This window comes from Musa acuminata, chromosome BXJ1-11 (assembly GCF_036884655.1).
Source record: "Musa acuminata AAA Group cultivar baxijiao chromosome BXJ1-11, Cavendish_Baxijiao_AAA, whole genome shotgun sequence".
NCBI classification, from domain to species: Eukaryota; Viridiplantae; Streptophyta; class Magnoliopsida; order Zingiberales; family Musaceae; genus Musa; species Musa acuminata.
The window spans coordinates 145,001-168,156 of record NC_088337.1 but is presented as its reverse complement, the minus strand read 5'-3'; the positions used below and the strand labels follow the sequence as shown (position 1 = coordinate 168,156).

Here is a 23,156-nt window from a genome sequence, read left to right as displayed (position 1 = left end):
GAAAACATATATGTTCTTGGACTAATTCATCCCCAGATGTCAAACACTTTTGTTTAACAACGAAGCAACCGAAACTTAAAACCTTTAATTTATTGCTTGATCCTTGAAATTTTTACTTCATCGGTCAGTGTTCGTGAATAGGTTATTCATATTTTGGGAAAACAATGACGATAGTGTTTGTCGTTAATTTCTGAATAATAAGCACTTATTATTGGATCGTACCATGTTGCAAACGGCCAGGGTAAAAAGTAAGTATATCATAATTAGTATATAAAATAATTAAATAAAAAATATATATTAAAAATTAAACTTAATTAAGTCTAAAGATAATTGATAGAAGATAAGATTTTTCTAACTAGAAGAAATCTCAAAAATCCTCTATTCTGTTTAAGGGAAATCCTTTATCCTAATTTGTATAAATAGGAGAGGGACATGTTAATGTATTGAAGCTAAACTATTTTATTTCTATAATAAAGTTTTTTCTCTTCTTGAATAATTGTTCTTATCTTCTATTATTTTCATCATGGTATCAGAACAGTGAGAAAAACGAAGTTTCGCTGTTGGTCGCTGAGAAAAGCTAGCGACCAACGTCGTTGAGAAAAGCTAAGAAAAGCGAAGCTTCACCCTTGTCTTCGGCCAGCGACTAATGCCGCTATAACCACATTCCTAAGAGTTCCTAAGAGGCTCCACGGCAATCCTCATCTTTATCACCGCAGTAGCCTTCGCTGTCTTCGCTGATCTGCCAAAAGACGGTGGACTTAAGGAGAACGAAAGGCGGACTTAAGGAGAACAAAGGGAACGCCTATTCCCTCATAGCAACAACAATCGTAACAGTAGCAACAATATGCTTTTGCTCTACTCACAAAATCATTTGCTTGTGAACCATTCTTTGCATTGATCCAAGATTGATATCCTCAACTCTCATCTGACGCACCAGCTGCGGTTGAGCAACGCATGTTGCGAAGCCATCCATCGCGTGTTCTCGGACTCCGATCCTGTGCTCAGTCGTCTCTGTTCTTCTCCTTCACGCTGGTGCTACGACATTCTCCAATCTTGACGCCGTTGCCACCGGAGTCTGGAAGCCAGATGGAAACGCAGGACCGACTCCCAGCAGCTAAGGAGCACCGTTAACTCATCAAGGACGAATAAATTCAAGTATTGAATGAAACCTACACAAACCAGAGGAGATATTAGAAGATAAAACTTTTAACAGGCTGATCTTAAAAGGTCGTATTGGATTATTATATACATTTGCATTCACTTTTTTTATGGTGTCTCTTCTTGGTAAAAACTAAATGTTGAGGAACGGGAGCCAATTCCCAGTGTGTGTGTGTGTGTCTTGATGCAGCTGCACGTGTACCAAAGGCGACAGGTGGGGCCAGCTATGCCCTTCTCGAATAGGAACGGGCCCAATTACATACGGCCACGTTAACAAGTTGCTTTCGAACAAACCTACCAGTAACATTTTTCTGCCACCGTCGACACAAGCTTGCTTCCGGCCGCGGTGCGAGACACGATCCCTGCTGTCGGTTTGCCGATTATAACAAGACTTCCGGGCCTACCTTCCTGGTGATCGATGGTAGATGGGGGTCCCGCGGGTTGTGTCGGTCTCAGAATGAGCGGGTAGACGAGTACGGCAATTCTCGGGGCTCATGAATTTATAATGCTTATCCACTTCCGACAATGGCCACTCGACGCCGTATTACTACCATTTCAGGTCGTCAGCCCCAGTCAGACCAACAACTTCTTCCTGTCCCCGATCGCAGGGAGCAGAGCAGGGAGCAGGGCATCGTCATCACCGCCCTCATCCGAGCGACGACGAGGTACGCCCCTTCGATCCATCGTCGCCCCTATTCGGCTTCGATCTTTTTTTTTTGCCCGTCCCTTTGGTTTCTTTTTCTTCTCTTTTTCGCTATATGTTATCTTTGTAGGTTTAAATCTTCTTGGAAAGGATCAGGTTCGATGTGTGCAGCGATCTCTTCCGAAATCCATGCCCGAAGATTCTAGTTTTCTTGTCGTTTGATGGTGATCGTCGGTTTGTTATCTGTTCTTGAAGATTCATTGTCTCTTTTATATAGCCGGTCCAATCTTCATTCTTGCAACTTCTTTCGATTTCTTCTTCTGGTCGATGTATCTGTTGGATGTAGTGGTCCAGCAAAGGGTACCTCGATGGAATTGAACGAGTGGTGGAGGATTTCAACTTCCGGGGAGGATCAGTTTGATCCTAAGAGATTTTTCTACTTCGATATTAGGATCATGTAATAGGGTTTCGGAAACCCCTCCGATTCTTGGGTTTATACGGGTTCTTATTCTTTAATTGTTTGCCGTTGCAACTTAACTTGCACAATATGAACAGGATTCTCAAGATCGATGGTGTTATCCGGGTTCTTGGTCTTTAATTGTTTGGCCTTGACTTGCACAATTTGCTCATGATTCTCAAGATGGAGATGGTTGTGGAATGTAGCGTCCCTTGCAAGATTTGAAATAGTAGTACCATAAGATAAGCCAAGACTTTTGAAACAGTGGAGATCACGAAGCTGTAACTATACTTTAGTCTTGGTCGAGCTCAGCATTTGCACACCTGCGTTTGTTTGTTGAACGTCTCAACTCATTTCCGAGACTTCTCTTCCCATTTCAGACTGCACGACCATGTGCATCTGGAAAGAGCTATATGCGTGCATCAGTATCTAACACCAATTTGCTTGCTCATTGAGATGTTAAATGTCCGCCAGACACATGAATTCTTCTTGCAGCTTCCAATTATAGTATCTAGTCTAGAGGCACTTTGCTTTAATATCTAATTTTCAGTAAGACACTAGTTTCATCAATCATAATTGAACGTTGCTTGAGATTTGGATTTGGGTTTGAGAGCCAGTTAGGAAGACTCTTGATCATTAGTGACTTCTTAGCCATTAGAAGTTTTCCTCCCTATTAAGGCCTTAGGAAAAACATCTTCTTTAGAGTGGATCATATAGATGACAGTAGAACTTTTGGTTCGACTTTCACATTTGTTGGGGTTAAATAACGAAAATTTGTCTTGGTCTTCAGTGATATGATTTTTTTTTTTCATTGACATCAACTTATAAAAGGGGTTTAATCCCAGTCTTCTAATTACCTGTTGGTAGATTTTTCAGAGAATTATAAATATTATGCAAAAAATAAAATTCTGCTGACAGCAACATGGACTGTAAACTTCTAACTAGCTAAAATTGTTTGCATTATTGATGTCTTCTTTGATCACCTCATATACTAGAAAAACATCTCAGGATGCATTGTTATCATAGTGCATCAATATTCGTTCGAATGTGATAACTAATCAATTAAGTTGATTAGTTTGATCCACTAGTCTAACATACTTAAACCCATGTTAATGATAACACAATGTGGGACTCAAGTCTTTTTTTCACTTTCAATATGGGACTAAATTAGGGATGTTATAATTTCCTCCACAGTAGTGATGCACATGTGATCCAATCCAATTGTGACTTTATACTATGATGTGTCCTTAGTTGTATCCGTAAGTAATCATTTCGTACTCATGCCCCTCACTATGCCTAATGCTAGTTTAATTTTGTAACCATTTGTCGTGATCCATTTTGATGGAATGACTGACTTATTACCATTAGTTTTATAGAATTGTGGGAGGATAACTAGGTAAGCTGGTTGATATGATATGTTCCAAATCCTCTTAGTGCAGACTTTTCTCTCATATGGCATCCTTTTGTTCAGGATCTCACTAGCAGTTACTAAGATTGGTTTTCTTCTAGATTTGTTATTTATCATATTTTACTACAGAACATCAAGGAGCCACGTAGTTTCAATAATTTTGAATCAACTACATTGATCTTTTACCATCACTAAGTTTTCTTTCTGATCCCGTTCTGACAAACTAAAACATAATTATTCTGCAAATAGTTCTCATATAGGAATAATTATAAGGCCGACACCTCAACACCACATGACTGACACTTTGGTGCTTGGTGGTTGAAAATCTCGATGCAAAGTGGCAAACACTTTAAGAGCCACATGGTTGACACCTCGATGCTAGGCTATCACGGATGATCATCGTGTGCCCACGACACCTTCATAAATGGACCGTTCGTCGCCTATGTTTGTTTGTACAGTTGTTTGACAGCATGTTTTGTCTTGTTTTGGTATGTGTTTGCTTGAATTTTTGTAAGCGAAAGCAATTTATGAAGTTGCACAACGATTGCTTGCCATATTGGGCAAAATTATCCCAAAATGGCCTAGTTTTCATGTACCATGATTTGTTTTATGTAGGTTGTAGTGTGGTGCAAAACGTCAGCCATCTCAGCCCTTTGTAACCACCTAGGTGACACAAGACTAGATGAGGCTTTGGGATAGTGTTTGGATAAAAAGTTTGCACGTAAAGTATGTGGACTTGCCTTACACTCTGACACCTGGTTGAACGGCCATTTGCGGACTTACAACTGTTCTTTTACCTTCTAAAGTCCTTATTTTGCCTTCCTCTGTTTTTTCTCTCTTTTTGCTCACCAAGTATTTGCTAAATTATAGGTAAGCAACCTATTTTTGCGAGACGTTAGGACTCGTTTGTCGCTGGTTTTCTAAATTTAATCAACTTCCTTTTGCAGGTCCTTTGAGACTTATACTCTTAGGCTGACCCTTTGTAAAAAGATATTACAGGTGTGCCTTATGACTTAGGCAGTTCCAACTAAGTCTGTGACATTTGATATTAAAGAGGGCAAGCGATTTGATCAACTAATGAAGATTCACACTCTCTCCATGGTGTAGCTCTGTTATGCATCAAGCAAGATGGTTTAAGCGGGACCATTGTCCCAAGCAACCATAGGTGGGTTGCAAGTGCAAACTCGCTCTCAAGCTACTAAAGTCACTTGAGGAGCGCGATAGCCAAAACGACGAGCGAGAAGTTATCAATTCTCTGTGAGTGGAGGAAGCTCATTTTAGAGTGCCAACTGTGAAGTAAAAGAATCATAAGGGGAGGCTTACGATAATGAAAACCCACCTCAATATCTTCGAAGTGAGCTTAGAGAAACTTTGCCAAGGCTAAAGAAGGCTCCTTAGGGTAAATAACTCGCAAGAGGAGACGAAATCTCAGATCGACATATCATGGAGTCCTGAGTCGATCGATTAATGAAAGACACACAAGAGTCCATGCAACACCTACAAGTTGTCGTGGTGGATCTGTTAGGAAGAATTATGGTGCTCATGAGAGCTTTTTATGTGGGAGGGCAACACCTACATTGCTCCACCACAACACTTGAGGGCAATCGAGCCGCATTGCCACGGGGATGCTAGAGATACGAAGAAACTTGAGAACTTTTTATTCGATATGGAACAATACTTTTGGGCCATGAGGCTTGATTATGTATAAACCAAAGTTTCGATATCAACCATGTATCTCATGGGGATACAAAACTCTTGTGGCAAACATAGTGGGAAGAGATCTAATAAAGTCGGTGCTGAGTGGTTACATGGGAAGACTTAAAGTGGGAGTTGCAAACTCAGTTCCTACCTAATAACACTAAGTTCGTCGCACGACAGAAACTGAGATAACTATGCCAAAACACTTCTATTTGGTACTATATGAAGTAGTTCTCAACATTGATGCTGGACATGCAAGGCATGTGTAGCTTTCTCGATGGCCTGAAGCCGTGGGCACAAAAAGAATTGCATCGACGGAATATCACCAATTTGGTTGGGTCAATTATAGTTGTTGAAAGGCTCACCGACTTTATTTTCTCAATGGACTCGAGGAAGAAGAAGCAACCTTCGAGAAATTGACCATCTAAGTATTCCCGAGAGAAGAAGACTGCTACTGAACAGAAGAGGACGAGTTCAAAAAAGAGGCAAAGTTCAAAATGCAAAGCCCTAAAGCTCGAAAAATACTTCTTGTGTGAAGGGTCGCACTTGGTAAGAGAGTACCCACAAAAGGAGGTGCTCAATGTGCTAATAGCATCAATCCATCCCCTTATTTGGACAAGAACAAGACTATCACCCTTAGATAAGCAGCTTAGAATCTAGTAGCCATGATGAAGAGTCGCAAGGACTCCACATAAGAGCAATGCGTTTGTTGAATGTGTTGTGAGGTGAAGTGGACGAGCACGCGAAGACAAAGCAACACAAAATAAGGAGCAACGAGCTTATGTATGTAGACATCAAGCTCAATGGCCGAACAATCTGTGCGATGGTGGACATGAATGCTACCCACAATTTTATCATCAATCAGGAAGCAAGGCGACTAGGGCTAAATTTGGAGAAGAGCCCAAGTCGAATGAAGATTGTGAACTTGGAGAACAATAGATCTTTGGGTTAACAAAGGGTGTCCATATCAAAATCGGAACATGGAGCGGAAGCACTAACTTAATGACAGTGTCGTTAGATGACTTCCAAGTGATTCTTAGAATGAAGTTCATGCACACAACTAACATAGTGCCAATGTTGTTCTTAAACTCTTTGTGCCTGATGGGCGACAATGACTCTTAAGTGGTTCTAGTTTCTTGAGGAGGAACCGAGGACCTGCAACAACTCTTAGTGTTACAACGGAAGAAAGGGGTGCGCAAGGGAGAACTAACTTTCGTAGTTGCAATAAAGTTAGAGTTACTTGATAAGGAGATCGCTCAAGAACCTATGGTGGTGGCGAACGTTTTAAAGGAGTCTGTGGATGTTATGCCACTTGAGACCTCCAAACCGCATGGCCCCCTTGAGTTGGTAGAGCTCAGGAAGCAATTAGATGAACTATGAAGCAAAGGTCTCATCTGCAGTTCTAAAGCACCTACCTTCTTAGAATGCGATTTGTGCTGAGGAGAGACAATATTACACTGAATTACTTTCAAACTCAAAAGAAAATCTCCCTAAAGTAACCACAATGGTAGGACCTCTTAGCTGAGTTTGACATGATAACGGAGTACAAGCTCTTAAGAGCAAATGTCGTGGCCAATGCCTTGAGCAGAAAAGTGCTGTTGGTGAATATAGTGCAACCGGAAGGTGGAGGTCAAGCCATTTAGTTAGAATTCAACTTTCTTTCTAAGATTAGGGATGGATTGTATAATGAGTCTCGGGTAGTAACCTTAATGCAACTGATTAAAGAAAGCAAGACATGATGATCTTAAGTCGAAGTGAGACTCGTATATACTGGCATTAACACTTAAGAGAGTATCACGGTCCCTTTGGACAGGGCATCCCAGTATTCACAGAACTCTGACTCTTCTGGAGAGTCAGTGGGTCTTTTAGAGCATTTGCCTATACCAGGGAAGTCATAGGAGAGCATTTACTTGGACTTCATATGAAGCTTGTTGGCGATAAGGAGACTTGGATCGATACTTGTGATGATCGATTGGTCTTCAAAGCATGCAACACTCATTGTTGCACATCTATGATGCTTAGTAGAGGAGGTAGTCAAGTTGATGATAAAGAATGTGGTGAAGTATTAGGGCGTACCGGACAACATAATTAGTGACTAAGATGTACGATTCTTGAGACTGTTTTGGACCGAGTTATTAAGTTGTTAGGACCCAAGCTATACTTCTTCATAAGCCTCTATCCCTGACGGATGACCAAACTGAAAGAATAAACTCACTCCTTGAGCAATACCTTCGGCATTATGTGAGTGCCAACTAACGAGATTGTGTAAAGTTGTTGGACATAGCCTAATCCTCCTACAACCAACTTGTAGTGAAACTCTGTATCCAACAAGAGTCCATTCAACAACATCCGTCAACTCCTCACACTTTGATGATCAGGTATATTGTGAGTAGTCCATCAACATATCACTTTGTAAAGGAATTATATCGAAATACATATTTTGCGTGGACATACTTGGAGAAGTCAACCAAAAAGATAAAAAGGTGAGCAGATTTATGAAGGTGGCTACGATAGTTCAAGATTGGAGACTTGGTGCTGGTGAAGCTCCAACTAGCATCACTCATATTCTTTAGGCAGAAATTGCATAAGGGATTGATGCACAAATATGAAGGGTCATTCCTAATCATCAACAAGGTAGGCAATATCACCTACAAGTTGTAGCTTTCGGCATGACTCAAAATTCATAATGTATTCTACATGAGCAACTTGAAAGCCTATTACGCAGATCCGCAAGATGCTTCTAGAGATGTTTCAACTCGGCTACCCTCATCTAAGCCTCTTTTGAAAAGCAAGTTGAAGGCATTCTACTAGATCGTAGGACAATGCTATCTAACGGAGCAGAGCAGATCGAGTACTTAGTGAAGTGACAAAAGCTTTGCAAAATGAGAAGCTAATTGGGAGCTCGAAGACGTCCTGTATCGTGAAGAAGTAGTCATTAAAGCTTACCAACAATCGTCGAAGAGGGCATCTATAGATTAAGCGGGAGAGAATGTCATGGATGGTCGTCGCATGCCATAACACCTCCGTTAACGGACTATTTATCGCTTATATTTGCTTGTACAATTATTTGACAACGTGTTTTGCTTTATTTCTGTGTATTTTTAGCTTGATTTCGTTTAACAGAAGCAGTTTGTGAAGCTGCACAACGATCACTCATCAAATTAGGCAAAATTACCCAAAAATGATTCAGTTTTTGTGTGCCATGACATGTTTTTTGCAGGTTGTGGTGCGATGCAAAACGTCAGCTGTCTTGGCCCCTTGATGCCATGGTAGTGTTGGGTTATGTTTAGATAAACAAGTTTGCATATAAAGTATACAAGAACTTGCCTTTTATCTCGACACTTGAGTGAGCGATCGTTTGTGGACTTGCGATTGTTCTTTTGCTTTCTAAAATCCTTATTTTTCTTTCATTTCTTTTCTCTTTTTGCACACCAAGTGTTTGCTAAATTGCTTGCAAGCTATCCTTTTTTGCGAGACATAGGGACTTATCTATCGCTTGTTTTCTAAATCTAATCAACTTTCTTTTAGATGTCCTTCTGGACCTGTATGAGGTTACTCTTAGGCTGATATTTGCAGACGGATATTGCAAGGGTACTTCACAATTTACGCAATTCCAACTAAGTTTGTGATAAGGCATCGGACACCCCTATGCCAAGTGGTCAACACCTCGACGTTGAGTAGTCGAAACCTTTGGCACCATGCAGTTGGCACCTTGATGCTAGGGATCGGCGTCACATGGTCAATGCCTCATATCCATATGGTCAACACCTAAGCACATGGCTGAGCAGGCCGGACGTTACCACGTTTTGGGTTCGACGTACCACGATCGCATTTAAGTTTGAAAGAAGCGCACCACCTTTTTTATAACGAACGTGTTCTACATAGTTAATGACACTCGAAGGTCACTGTTAAAGGGTTCTTCAGGTGCATTTTGAGTTGGACTTTTTTCGATTGATAAGGCTAGTTGAATCCTCTAAATCCATTACTGACTTAAGATTCGAAGGGGCCTCGTCAAGAACGTCCCCAACCTAGTTTTGTAAGTCACGGGATATTTTGGAAGTGAATGAAGATAAATCGGTTAGTAAATCATGGGATAAAGGTGGAGGACCCCGGTTGGCTTCGAATCATCATCCAACTTTGACAACCAAAATTTTACTTAACATGTTCATTTAGTTGGAGACTCTAGGTATGGTGAGGATGGTAGGCACCCATTTGACTATTTTCCTAAATGAACGGCTAAAGTTGCCATTGGCCTTGCATGCCTAATTACAAATCTTAAAAATGCAGCACTGTGTAGTTTACAAAATCGTGACACATAAGCTTTGTAATAGAGACGGCATGCTCTCGAACATTACTGATGATGTATTAATTTCGTCTTACAATTTGTTAAGTTATATTAGTTATAGGATTGTTCAGGATGTGAAATCGACTTTTATCTTCTACGAGGTTCTTCAGGTTGTGGAAATAAAATTTTCTTATCTTTCATGGCTTCGAACTGACTAAATCCTTTTGCTATGGTTATAGAGGATATAGAAGTTACATATTCTTCATATATCATGTCAGATCAATTGACAAATAATTTTGCTTTTATAAAAAGTACTTGATAGTAGTTCACTGGTTATCAGGAACTGGGTTAGATATGACAGATGTTTGACGAAGCCAAGAAAAATTGGCTTTACTTGCATGCGTTGGTTAGTAACAATGTATTTTGAACAAATTTTCTAAAATATAATTTCTCTGGTGAAATACTTTGTTCTTTTTTCAGATCAATTGGCTCTCCATGGACTCTGTGACACCCAAGACAGAGGCTACAGAAGAACAGACTCTAGAATTACTGATAGCAATCTCCCAATCCGTTCCAAGAATGAACGTCACATCAAATCCGTCACCAATGAACTCGACCATTGTTAACATGGTCCGTGAAAAGGAAAATGAAGACGCTGAGAAATACAGATCTAAGGTGATCTCTATCTCCTACACACAGTCTCCTGATGTTCAACGACCACCATCTTTAGAAAATTGTGGCAGTTAAATGGGAAGTTGCAATGACCTAAGGGCATCTGAATTTCTGTGTCTTGTAATCTATGCTGCTTGTTTACTTGCCACTATCAATAGGATAAACTTGTTGTCAAGATCTGCCATGATGTTCAAAGTAATTTAAGAAGAAACTTGGATATGCCAGCTATGAAGTGACTCCTTTTGGAAACACTGTTATACTGTCCTCGTAGCTCATCACTTGCAAGTTAATCTGATCGCAAGACCAGGATTTAATCCTCGTTTTTCTTGCATAAGGTTTGTCTTCTTTGCTACTCTGGAATATTTGTGCAGTCCATCAATCTACATTTAGTATATCTCTCTTTTGGCTGCTGAATCACAAAGCATTATTGATTGACAGCACAATATGCTTTGAAACCATTATTTGACCAAATTATATATGTTTTTGCCCGTTGGATCTGAAATCGTGGGACAATATGACAGCACAATGTGTTTTTCTTGCTACATTAGCAATTTGTGAGCTGAGTATTCCTTTTAATCTGATGCCTTGACTGCAAGAACAATAATGGTGATGATTGACTACGTATGCTACTAACACTCTCCTAGTTCTTTCAGGAAAATCTTAGATTTTTTTGAGGTTGGTCAATTTCTAATGTTTGCATGTGTATGAGATTAGCCACATTAGAATCATGCCACTGTGATGTGAAAGTTTGAGAAGGATGAATGGCCTGGAGGCTGCTGAACTGGTGAAAATTAACATCCTCAACTTGGTCTCGACACCCTTTTATCATACAAAGATAAGTAGCTAATGTGATATTTCTTCATGTTTCTTACAATCATTTTCTCTAGTCTCATATTTTGGCTAGAAAAACTAGTTTTAGATTTAAATGATGAAATGAAAGACATCAGGAACAGAGGAAATTGCGTTTGAACTGCCACAGTGGTAATTCTATTATGAATCTTGACCTTGTGCCCCAGATTGATTAAACATACAGTATTTGCATTTCAAACATGTTCTTGCATGGGAACTTCATCAGCATTGACAAAAACTTTGAAATACAGAAGAAATTAACATATAACAATAATATATTCGTGAACATCAGAAGAAATTAATATATTCGTGACAAAAACTTCACCCTATGCATTGACAACTGCAGGTGAAAATGTGGCCCGTAACCATGAGACCAGATCCTCTTTGGAAGCAACAAAACTACCACACTTCTCCTCAACCTGCCGGAAGGGTGCAGCCACTTCGTTCAAATGAGAGGTAAAAGAGCTGGCCAATCCCTGAGAGAACTTGTGAGTTCCTGAGCCAGTATAGACGGAGAAGGAAAAAGGCAATACTTCCTCCTCCTCCACCACCGAATCCCATAAACTCTTCATCCACTCTTCGAAAGCAGTTTTAGCTGCGCCCACCGACAACGATCGAAGGTCTAGTGACCACTCCTCCGACTTCCTTCCATGCAAACCAGGATACAACCCATAAAGGTTTCCCAGATGCAGAAGCTCGTTGGCCCTCCGGGAAGGATGCCCCTGATTCCTGCATATATCTATCAAGCAGTTGCAGAATGGTCTGCGCACTTCGACGGCAGCCTCATTCATTATCCCTCGGAACTCGTCCTTGATCTCGCCAAAGCCAACTTGTTCATCGCGGAGCATCTTCAGTAGCCCAACCAGCCTATTGTTCGCCTTCTTCAGGCAACCCAGCACCATGTCGGTCTCCCCCCCTTCTTCACACACAGCTGCGACCGAGAGCAAGCACCCGCACAGCCGATCATCGGGTCGTATGCCCCGCTCCGTTGCCGTCTCGAACACCCTCACGGCGTCCCCGATCCTTCTGGCTTTCCCCAGGCATTGGATCAAGCAAGTGCAGCTCATCACGTTTAGCTCCACCCCCTTCTCCAGCATTTCTTCGAACATCTTCACGGCTCTGTCGGGCTTTCCACCGCTCCCGTATATATTGATCATCGCCGTGTAGCTCCAACTGTCCGGTCGAGCGTACCGATCCGGCCGCCGCATATCCTCGAACAGCTTCTCCGCCTCTTCCTCCAATCCAAGATCTGCGCACATGCTAAGCAACGTATTGTAGAGGATGAAGTCCATGGGCCATCTGTTGCTCTTCATCCGCTCCCACAACTCCATCGCGTCCCTGCTCCACCTTGCCTTGCCGTAGATCTTGATCAGGGAGGTGAGCGTCTTCTCGTTCGGCGACAGCCCTGCCGCGACCATCTCCTCGAACAGGCTCCTAGCCAGGCCGGGCTTCCCGGCCTTGCCAGTCGCCTGGATCAGGGTGTTGTAGACCACGGCGTTCGGTTTCACGCCCAGGTCCTTCATCTCCTTGAGCACGTAGCGGATCCCATCGTAGTCGCCCGCCTCCCCGAACATCTTCCCGAGCACCGAGAAGGCGACGGCGTCGGGGCGCCACCCACTGGCGCAGGCGCGCTCGTAGAGGGTAACGACCTCCTCCCGGTGGCCCAGCCGAGCGTAGACATCGAGGACGGCGGAGTAGGTGACCTCGTCAGGCATGAGGCCGGTGCGGTACATGCGCTCGAACCAACGAAGGGCGCCGTCGAAGCGGCGGCAGCGCTTGGCGGCGGTGATGATGGTGGAGTAGGTGATATTATCAAGCGGGACGGAGGCGTCGATCATCTCACCGGCGAGGCGCTCGACGTGGTGCCACTGGTGGCCAGCGCGGAGGGATTTGAGGACGACGTTGTAGAAGATGGTGTCGAGGGGGAAGTCGGGGAGGGACCTGAGGAAGTCGAGGAACTGGAGAGACTTCTGCCAGGAGCGAAGGGAGTTGAGAAGGAGGAGGGCGTCGTCGCGGGAAGGGGAATGGCCAGGGGGGAAGGCAGCGGAAAGGGCAGAGGGGAGGTCGGGGGAGAGACGGAGGGTGCGGGAGAGTGCGGTTAGGGGGCCGAGGGAGGGGTTGTGCGAGAAGGGTGGGCGGGGTTGGCGGCGGAGGGCGAGGACGGTGGGCCGGGGCTTGGATGGATTGGTCCAGGTGGGCTTTGCAGGAAGCCGAGGAGGAGGGGCAACGGTGGCTGAGGGTGATGTGGGTTGGGAGGTGAGGAGGGTGAGGGAGAGAGGGAGGAGTTGGTCGGAGAGGGAGGAGGAGGATGGGGTCTGGTCGGCGGTTGGGCTGCTTGCAGTCACAGCCGAGGTTTTAGAGGAGGAGGAGTGGCAGAGGAAGGTGGCGGGGGGTTTAAGTGGGGAGAGAAGAGGGTGGGGAATGGAGATAGTGGGAGATGTGGAAGCACAGAGTGGTACCATGGCCGCCGGCAGCGGAGGAGAGGTAGCAGTAGCAGCAGCGATGAAGGGAGGAGGTCTTCTGATCTATCCTCGCACAGAACACCATTTGTCGCTTATCGTCGTTTCATTTCCTCCGCGGAAATATCTAATATCCAACATGATATGTGATCCGAATCCGACAACGAAGGCATCCAAAGCGATGTTTGGATACTGAGATTTCCTGTCGGATTCGGGTTTTAGGTCACCTTTTGCCTCTTGCGTAGATCAGAAGTTCGCGTTCAGAATCTCTCTCGCACTCGCCTAATTCTTTAAATCTTTCTCGCGTTTCCTCCGTGGAATCCAATACCTTGCCATGGCGTCTTCCTCAACGTTTGCTCTGAAGGAGGTGCTGGGCGAGCTCGATCGCGGCTCCTACGTCACCCTCCTCTCCAAGATCATCGGCGAGGCCCGCCACGTCCAGAACAATCCCCCGGATTTGATCCCCAAGGAGGACCGTGTCGCCCGCCACGTCCTCGACTCCCTCCTCCCCCTCAGCACCTCCACCGGCGGCGGCCCCCTCGTCGTCTCCCACATCGCCTACGCTGAGGGCCGCGGCAACGTCATCGTCGAGTACCCTGGCTCCGACCCTGCCCGCATCATCTCCTTCGTTGGCTGCCACATGGACGTCGTCACTGCCGATCCCACCGACTGGGTTCGCGCTTTCTTTTCTCGCTGATCCCAATGCTTCCTTTTTCTTGTTCGAAATCCTAATTCTAATCTAAAGTATTGATTCTTTTTCCCCTTCCTTCCGTAGGAGTTCGATCCCTTTTCACTGAGCGTGGATGGGGATAAGCTTCGGGGCCGGGGGACTACCGACTGCCTTGGGCACGTGGCGCTGGTGACGCAGCTGATGCGAAGGCTTGGGGAGACGAAGCCTAAACTTAAGAACACTGTGGTCGCCGTGTTCATTGCAAACGAGGAAAACTCGTCAGTGTTGGGGGTCGGTGTGGATGCCCTGGTCAAAGATGGGTTGCTTGATAAGCTAAAGGCCGGACCTTTGTAAGTTGTGGTTGTTTCCGTCATTTGGGTTGTTATTGTTGTCTTTCCTTTGGTTCCTTTTCCCGGTTCAATGTGTTGGTTTACCCTGTAGGTTCTGGATCGATACGGCAGATAAGCAACCCTGTATTGGTACTGGGGGAATGATAGCATGGAGGCTGCGGGCTACTGGGAAACTTTTCCACAGTGGTCTCCCGCACAAGGTACTGTCAGCTACATAAAATATCCAAATCAGGACTAATGATAGTCTTGTTGCAGTCTTGTTATAGCATAAAATGCTCCTTTGTCTAGGTAATATCTTTGTTTTGGCTGGAAGATTTCTGAGAAATCACAAAAAGACAAGTTACTCCTTATTTTTATGGAGACTGTTGATCAAGAAGGGAACACTATGGCATTTAATTTGAGCCATTGCCTATTTGAGGAAGGTTCTACCGAGGAATATATTATTCATGTTCACCAAATTAACAACTCTAAAATTTGCACATTAAGAGTAGTTATAAATAACTATCTCCAGTACTCTGTTGGAAAAAGAGAGATACATGATGAGATCAGATTTCTATAAGTGTAGAATACTTGGACACTAATAAACCCAATTTTAACAACCATTTTAGAAAGTTATCTCTGAGATTTTTCCCATTTTACAAATCTATAGATATCAATGAGGAGATGTATTTAAATAGATTCCATGAGTGGTAAATGTTCAACTGATATTTTATGAAAGCCGACTTATTCTTCTAAATGAATACTGCAGGCAATCAATCCATTGGAGTTGGCCATGGAAGCCTTTAAAGAGATTCAGCTGAGATTTTACAGGGACTTCCCTCCACATCCCAAAGAAGAGGTTTATGGATTTGCCACACCTTCAACTATGAAGCCAACCCAATGGAGTTGTAAGTCCAGAACCCTAACTCGTATTAACTTCCTCATCAAAGCCATAGTCAATTAGTGGGAGTTGTAAGTTCCTAATGCTGACAGGACACGAGCAATTTTTACATGATTCGTTGTATGCTTCTTATATATGGTGCATTGCAGATCCTGGAGGTGGCATCAATCAGATTCCAGCTGAATGTACAATATCAGGAGATGTGAGGCATGTTCTTTTTTCATACTGAAATGTGAAGGGTTTCATGTGTCTTTTATGACTAGATGTGTAGACTATCCCTTCTCTAGAAACACCTAAGAGTCAACTTGTCCTGTTGTTTATATTTTGGTCTTTCAATGATATAAGATAGTATTGGTTTCTGATTTTGGGTTATGCTTTTATCCTATCACAGTTATTTGTTGATGTATTGCTTTTGCCATATCAGCTAATCGTTTCTAAATCCCTTTCAAAACTCAAACCCAATAGTAAAGTGGTATGCTTGTACAAGGTCTTCCATTTAGATTTAAAATTGTTTAAATCTATCTTGTACAATATCCCTTCTTTCAAAGTAATAAATCTATCTTCATTCTTTATCATTAACTATAAGGTGTTGAGAGATGACATCTCAAGGACTTGAAGGGACACATCTTTTAAATTTTCAAGTCTTGTAAGCTTGTATGGAGGATATCTAGTTCTCTAGATTTCTCCTGTACAGTATAAGTTTGATTTAAGCAATATTAACTTTGTGGTTGTTTTGGGGTCTGTTCATTCGAGCTTGTGTCAATGTTGTTTGATTCCAAGTAAAAACACTGTAGGTAGTCTTAAGTAGGTAGCCTTGAGTGTGTCTAGATATGGCTCCAATTACAAACTTGTGTTTGAGCAGGTGATAAGGTTAAAAAGATAAGGGTAGGAAGTGTTTGGGGTATATTAATCAAACATAAAGCACTTGGATTGCCTTAGGAGAAGATCTAAAAGCAATAAATGATAATATTTATTTTATCTATTTTTTATTATATTTGATTAACAACTTATATAGAGGGAGTAGAAAGGTTTTGAACTCTATATGTAAGATATGTTAAAGATAAAGTGATTTTGTATCTTAATCTAGAAAAAAATTATCAATATTATGGAGTCATGATTCCAAATATTTTGTGCCATGACTCTAAATATTAGGAATATTTGATTTTTACAAACTTCTGAATTGCTTAGATGCCAGAGTGGGTATCTCAGGACTTATGCAAGGTTTCTTCCACTAAATTGATAAGACCCCTAGGGTTTTATCAAAGAAGACGAGGAAAGATAGGGGATGATTACTTCGAGGGGATCGATCTTCTTAATCACTTCAAGGGGATCGACCTCTTAGGATTTGACAAAGGCTAGAATAATATTTCATAGATGATGAAAAGAAGCATATACATCCATATTTATAGAGTTCCACCCCTGAGTCCATCAGGACTTGGACTCTTAATAAAATAAATAAATCTCAAATAAGTCCCTATCCGACTCCTACTGCACTAGAAAAATTTAATAAAACATGATTTAAAGTTTGAAAAATAAAAGGCATCCTAATAGTTCTTCCCCCTTCAAATCAAATTTGTCCTCAAAATTGAGCGACATCAAACTCTAGGAGTTTCTTTTTCAGCACTTCAGTCACAGGATATCTACGGCACATCACAACCCGTTTATCAAATAAATAGGGTCTCCACTTCGTGATAGTGTAAGCAATGGGCCGGCCTTTTGGTGTAGAAGTCATTGCAGTCTTCTGAAGAACCCTCTCCATCCGATGGCTAGTGCCAGTTGTGACCTTATTTCCACGTCTTCCCTTAAGGATCATCTGCTTTCCATTAATAAAAAATTTCATGATTAGTTTAGAAAAATTCTAAGAAACATCACTCAAGGTTGATAACCATTCAATTCCAAGCACTACTTCGAAGTCTTTCAAGAGTAGCAAAAAGAAATCCTCTCTCTCCAAGGAACCATAACCCTGATTTAATTGAGTCATAATCTAATTAACTTTATTTGATTTGCACTCATAATCTAGTTAAAACTTTCTTTAAATCTCGACCTCCACTTTTAATCAAGATATATTCCTAACCTAATTAGAAGGGATACCATATCTAAGGTAAATTATCAAAATGCCCTTAATTAATTATAACCTTGATTTAGTTAAGAAATCTTCAAAATAACCCTAGGTAGAAAACTGGGTATAACACCTAATTACCTTAAAATTTTGCAAAGAAGAAGCTTGAGGTGAATTCATGAAGGCCAAATAATTGTCAGAGAAATTAGCTTGCTTGTTTATTGGTGCTCATACAACCAATAAGCAATGCTTGAAACTTCATAGTTCTCAAAGGAGTCTGCATGAAGAAATAACTGGCATGTGTTCTTTAGATTGAAAATAGTATATGAAGGAAGCAAAAAATAATTCTTTAATTAGTCAAGCATGGTAGTTTCTACATGTCGTTAGACGGTCCATAAGGTATGACACATGGTGTCCTGGCCTTCTATGACATCCATGTTATTCTCAGAGAGCAGAACCAGGACCGCGACCAAGAGTTTTCTCAGCTCAGAGAGGCCTGTGCAGCCTTGCATCAGAAATTAAGAGACCTTGCCCAGGTTGGGCTCTTATGGACATAACGAATGACTCCAGTCATGTGAACAGAGGTAGTCCCTCAAACCTTTTCTATATTGTGGTTTCCAAGGTTTTGCCTGTTGGCTAGATTACCAACAAGCAACCCCTCCATGTCTATATATAAATCCTTTTCACGAGCTTCAGAGCACATTCTCTTTTAGTCGATGCCTTCGTTTAACATTACTTCCAAACCTTGAGTACCAAAAAGTACCATGTAGAAAGCTATTGTGGTGCCATTTTGATGGTGCTTGTCTTGCATGTCTTGTACCTTGGAGATTCATCTTTTTCCTTCCTGTGGTCTAGTCAACTCTGTTAAGAAGAGAAGGTGCCACACATCTATTCATCTTGTCAATGCAACAAAACTATTCATTTAGAATTACCATAGATGGACTAAAGGTTTATCTTATGTAGTTGAAAATGCTATTTGGATGAAAACTTTGAGGTCAGATATGAGGGTTGGAATGGAATGAAAGGCAAACTTTTGCTACAATGTATAGCTTAGCAGGCTTTTTCCACTTCATGTGAGTGAAAGGTGAATATCCAAGTTGGATTTCACTTTGGAGAGACAATGGAATAGGCTTCTCCTGGTTGTTGATTGTGATATGAGCCCTACATGCACATAAAAATTATCGATTATAAGACAGAAAAGATGCACACATGGTTCCCACAGTGTCTATTTTTGCTCTTCATGGTCACCATGATGGCATCACGATGGTTTCAATGCATCAACAGTTTAAAATATATACGAGTACAGAAAGTACTATTGTTGTAACACTCTTTTCAGTGATTGCTATTTTATGCTCCACCTGATAATTTTGACATTCTTCATTTGGAATATTTGGTTGTTAAAACATGGCATTTGACATGTTGTTCCCTTTTATTGCAGATTAACTCCTTTCTACAGGTGAGTTCATCTCTCTTTACATTAATCCTTTTACTACATCTTTTTTCCCTTGAATATAATTCATCATTTGTAAAAAAAAGTTTAGGAAATGGAAGATATTCTCTTTTTTATGCAGTGTTACAGATGTCGTCAAGAAGTTAGAGGAATATGTGGACGATATAAATGCCAACATAGAAAAGTTGGGCACGCGTGGACCTGTTTCAAAATATGTTCTTCCAGATGAAAATTTGAGGGGAAGGTGAAGATTTACTTCTATGAAGCAATATATTTCTTCGAAAGGAAATTATAGTTTGTATCATTAATATGAATGATAATTGTTTTCCCTTCGCCACAAATTAATATGCCTGGATCTTTGGTGCATGCTCGATCTAGTGTGCATCAGGCTGAGATTTATTATACCCTGAAAGCTTAGCATGTGGTCTTTCTAGTTCTCTGTTTCAACTTGGGTTTGTACATTTAGAAGATTGCTTACTGGAGTGCATTTCTTTCGGTGCTTTCTAGGCTTACAATCACTTTTGATGAGGCTATGACCTCCGGAGTTGCTTGTAATCTTGATTCTCGTGGATTCCATGTTTTGTGCAAAGCAACAGAGGAAGTAGTTGGTCACGTGAAGCCTTACTCGATAACTGGAAGTCTGCCCTTGATTCGAGAATTGCAGGTTTGGATTCTTTTTTCCTTTATACCCTTCACTAGTTCTGATTACAAAATGACATTGTTTTCTTGTTGCCAGGATGAAGATTTTGATGTTCAGACTTCTGGATATGGTAATACGTGTTTTGTTAAAACTTAAAAAGAATAATTTGAATTTTGGTTTCATTTTTTAGTAGAACCTGATTAAGCTATCTATCTTATGGAAATTATTCAGATATATCATTGTACTACTAACTCCTATTTTCGTTCTTTATAGTGAATTAGTTATGATAAAGTATTTAGATGAAATAACAAGTGACAAAACTTGGTTTTTTTTTGTTTGCGACATTTTCAGTTCACTGCTTAGCTTTTTTTGCTTCTGTTAGAATTGAAACTTCTGTCAACATACTGCTGTAAAAGAGGAGCATTATTTGTACATGTATTTTTTTTATAATTCCCCAGAATACAGTATTATCCTAAGGATCTTACTGACTTCTTCGGGTCTTTAGACTAACACACCTAGTTGATGGTTTATTGCTAATAATTTTCTGCAACCATGTTCTTCCAGGGATAATGGCTACATACCATGCCAGGAATGAGTACTGCCTATTTTCGGACATGTGCCAGGGTTTTCAGGTGTTTGTGAGCATCATTTCCCAGTTGGAAGCAGATAGTAATTGACCAACAGACCCATCTTCCCAAGGTTTTCAAGGTTTATCAGTTGGATAAATGACTCAGTTTGGCACGATATTAATCAGATAGAATGCTGCTTGAAATTATGTTATTATCTGCTTATAGGATAATTAACCTTCTTGCATATGCTTGTGGAATAATCAATGTTCCTTTCTTTGAGTTATGCTCAGCCTCGTTCACTTTGTTCAGGATGAACATACGAGGTAGCAGATGTCAAACATACTTGTGGATTAAATAAAATGTATTATCACCTGATAATTTCATTCGCCCGCCCCCCCCCCCCCCCCAAGATGAAATCAGATGCTAAATCTAGAATGAATGGCTTGGTAAGCATCAAGAAGGTTTCTTCTTTATTCTTCTACCGATATCTTCGATTAGTGCTGCTGCTGCAGCTGCAGTTGGTATGTGAAGATAACATTGCTGGAATGCATGTCGACGGGGACTTGTGTTGCAAGTTTTTGGGCTGACCGATCTCTGTGAAGTCCATCAATTTGCACTTAAATGATCCATTAATGCAAATAGAACCGCTACGTCTCCTGCCAAACTAGCGCCTGCATTTTTGATGTTGACACAGTATATACATACAGACACAAATATCCCTAGATCGTACATTTCCTACTTGACTAATTTTTACTTACTGTAGTGATTATAGCAAGAGTTGCAGATTACTACATCCCGCTTCATTACTTCAACTTTTTCTACTCCTTCAGTTAGAGTTCCAGCATACGAATGTCCCTTGCTGGTAGGAGCAAAAAGCTTCGGGTTCATCCTTTCTCCCCATGTCAAAAATATTTCTCTTTGGTCTACAAATTGTTGTTCTTCGTTTCCACCCGTACTTGCTGGATCCTTTGACGAAGCTTACGCCTGTGATCATGAATTTTGCAGAGTCCATGCCCCAGTACAACAGCAGAATATATCCCATGCGTGATCATAGGTGCGAGAATATTATCCGTCTGTAGAATCATCAATCACTCAGTTCACAAATGTTATGAGAGAAAGATGAAGAAAACCAAACTGGGGGAGCTTTTCTACCCGAATCCATTCAAATCCAAGGTAGAGAGCCAACAATCCTTCTAAAAGTGGAGAATATATCTTCTTCATCTGCCTTCTCTCAAACCAAGCTGTATAACATGCAACAATAACATATCAAATTTACCAATGCTACTGATAGAATAATTCCTTTTCTCTTTTTTCCCTTCTATTCATCCTTCATCTCAACATTGTTTCGCAAGTAGCTAATGTAAGCAGAACCTTCAGATCTCTGAACCACTAACCTGCAAAGAGCTTCTTGAGGTCTTCACGACCAGTGCCAGAATTTAATACTGGTGCAACTACATACGTAGGATCTGCAAAATGCACTTAAAATGTAGTACAAGAATTTTTGGTACATATGATAGTGTTCTAAGAAGAAAGGATCGGTGAAAGGTAACATACCTTTTGGCGCAGTTGCAACATAATACAGTGAGCCCGTGAGAGCGGCCGTGATAACCGCAGCAAATGCTTGAGCAAATGGCACAAATAGAGGCAGCACACCAGTCTAACAACACTCAGAGAGACCAAAACGCTATTAATCAGCATTTCCCGGTGCATAATGATACAAGGGTATGCTCAAGTCAACTGGATACGTACCAGAGATGCAATTCCACGTGCATCTTTCATGAGTTCGGTGCCCCTTAAGAACATATCAGCCAGTGCTCCCTGTAAAGCTCACAAGATTAGATGGAGCACAGATTTCTTGAAAATGATGTGCACATGCAGGAACAGACACCACACCCGCATGCTATCCAGTTCAGTGTGGCAAAATAGCTCTAGTCTAATAACATAAATGCTTATTGCAGAGTAAATGGATATGCTTTTATGGTAACACATGATGCACAGCAATTATCATCTTAATATCAGACAGCATACTACAGTAACATGTATGATTCATGTTCAAACATCTAGGATGTTCAGGGCATGCATGTTCATTATGCTTGTTTCCCTCGAATATTGTGGATTAAGATGTTAAAACCACTCTATTTAAGGCACTTTTCTTTTATCTTGATGAAGTCGATCATTTCCAGCCAGAAGTAGCAATACCAATGTAAGCATTTTATATGTTTTCTTCCAGATTCTCTGTATTTGTTGAGCATGGACTTTGAGATATCTTTTCTAATAGTCTCAATGAAATACAAGAGAATTAGAGTTTTGAAGAAATCAAAGCTTATTCATTGTCCCAAGGAATTTTTACCTGAACAGCAACTCGATAAAACAGCTCCTCCCCGATAGAACTTGCAGCGACAATGAGTATGAACTGCTAGGACCACCAGATTAATTCTTGGTCATCCACAGACAGAGTGAGATTGGCTCTCTACATACAAGAAACGAACTGCAGATAATTACCTGCCACGGTGACATGCCATAGAAGAAGCTCCGGAGCTCCTCATCCTCCACATCTCTGATAGCACGAGCATGGGGTGAATACTTCACCACCTCATCCTGTGAGAACATACACTTGTCAGCTAGAACATGAAATAGATGGCCATATCAACTATAAGTGGATCTTAGTCTATAACAAACGGAAAAGTGGTAGGACTGCGGGAGGACTTCAGAAAGACAACGAGGCACTTCTACTACATACATCTAGGATGAAGAGCAGAGCCATGATTGGTGGAGCAGCATAGCCCAGACCGTCCAGGACCGCTTCTAGCGACGGATGGAATCCTCCTGTGCAATCAATCCCAGCAGTGGAGCATATGAACTTCCCCGCAAGCGCCATAGCTCCGTATATACCTGATTCGTACCCAAAA

General features: G+C 41.5%; 3 protein-coding genes and 1 long non-coding RNA gene across 4 annotated transcripts in view; 2 read left to right on the top strand and 2 right to left on the bottom strand.

The window, feature by feature from the left end:
• Positions 1–1,517: 1,517 nt before the first annotated feature.
• LOC135596701 (uncharacterized) lies at positions 1,518–10,549 on the top strand. Its single transcript, XR_010481005.1, has 2 exons — positions 1,518–1,823; positions 10,130–10,549. It is a non-coding gene; the product is annotated as an uncharacterized LOC135596701 (long non-coding RNA).
• Positions 10,550–11,409: 860 nt separating this feature from the next.
• On the bottom strand, positions 11,410–13,768 carry LOC135596698 (pentatricopeptide repeat-containing protein At5g46580, chloroplastic-like). The gene has a single exon (XM_065088770.1). The coding sequence runs from the start codon at positions 13,630–13,632 to the stop codon at positions 11,497–11,499; it is 2,136 nt and encodes a 711-aa protein (XP_064944842.1). The 5' UTR covers positions 13,633–13,768; the 3' UTR covers positions 11,410–11,496.
• Positions 13,769–13,865: 97 nt separating this feature from the next.
• On the top strand, positions 13,866–20,630 carry LOC135596699 (acetylornithine deacetylase-like). Its single transcript, XM_065088771.1, has 10 exons — positions 13,866–14,302; positions 14,405–14,649; positions 14,741–14,849; positions 15,398–15,536; positions 15,679–15,736; positions 19,027–19,044; positions 19,160–19,282; positions 19,546–19,702; positions 19,775–19,808; positions 20,243–20,630. Exons 1-10 carry the CDS (start codon positions 13,964–13,966, stop codon positions 20,353–20,355), a joined length of 1,335 nt encoding a protein of 444 aa, XP_064944843.1. The 5' UTR covers positions 13,866–13,963; the 3' UTR covers positions 20,356–20,630.
• Positions 20,631–20,899: 269 nt separating this feature from the next.
• The window catches only part of LOC103970026 (uncharacterized), a 2,989-nt gene continuing 732 nt past the window's right edge, over positions 20,900–23,156 (bottom strand). Inside the window, exons 2-9 of the mRNA XM_009383651.3 lie at positions 22,988–23,139; positions 22,750–22,845; positions 22,598–22,660; positions 21,997–22,065; positions 21,802–21,904; positions 21,642–21,713; positions 21,400–21,488; positions 20,900–21,320 (exon numbers count right to left, since the gene is read on the bottom strand). Coding sequence (XP_009381926.2) covers positions 21,171–21,320; positions 21,400–21,488; positions 21,642–21,713; positions 21,802–21,904; positions 21,997–22,065; positions 22,598–22,660; positions 22,750–22,845; positions 22,988–23,139 — 794 coding nt within the window. The 3' untranslated portion in view covers positions 20,900–21,170. The remainder of the gene's footprint in view (positions 21,321–21,399; positions 21,489–21,641; positions 21,714–21,801; positions 21,905–21,996; positions 22,066–22,597; positions 22,661–22,749; positions 22,846–22,987; positions 23,140–23,156) is intronic.

Bases quoted from the DNA above. Each gene is read 5' to 3' on its own strand.
- LOC135596698 (XM_065088770.1), bottom strand. From the start codon at position 13,632: ATGGTACCACTCTGTGCTTCCACATCTCCCACTATCTCCATTCCCCAC.
- LOC135596699 (XM_065088771.1), top strand. From the start codon at position 13,964: ATGGCGTCTTCCTCAACGTTTGCTCTGAAGGAGGTGCTGGGCGAGCTC. The intron at 14,850-15,397 runs GTACTGTCAGCT...TGAATACTGCAG, and splicing joins ACAGTGGTCTCCCGCACAAG to GCAATCAATCCATTGGAGTT. The intron at 15,537-15,678 runs GTAAGTCCAGAA...GGTGCATTGCAG, and splicing joins GAAGCCAACCCAATGGAGTT to ATCCTGGAGGTGGCATCAAT.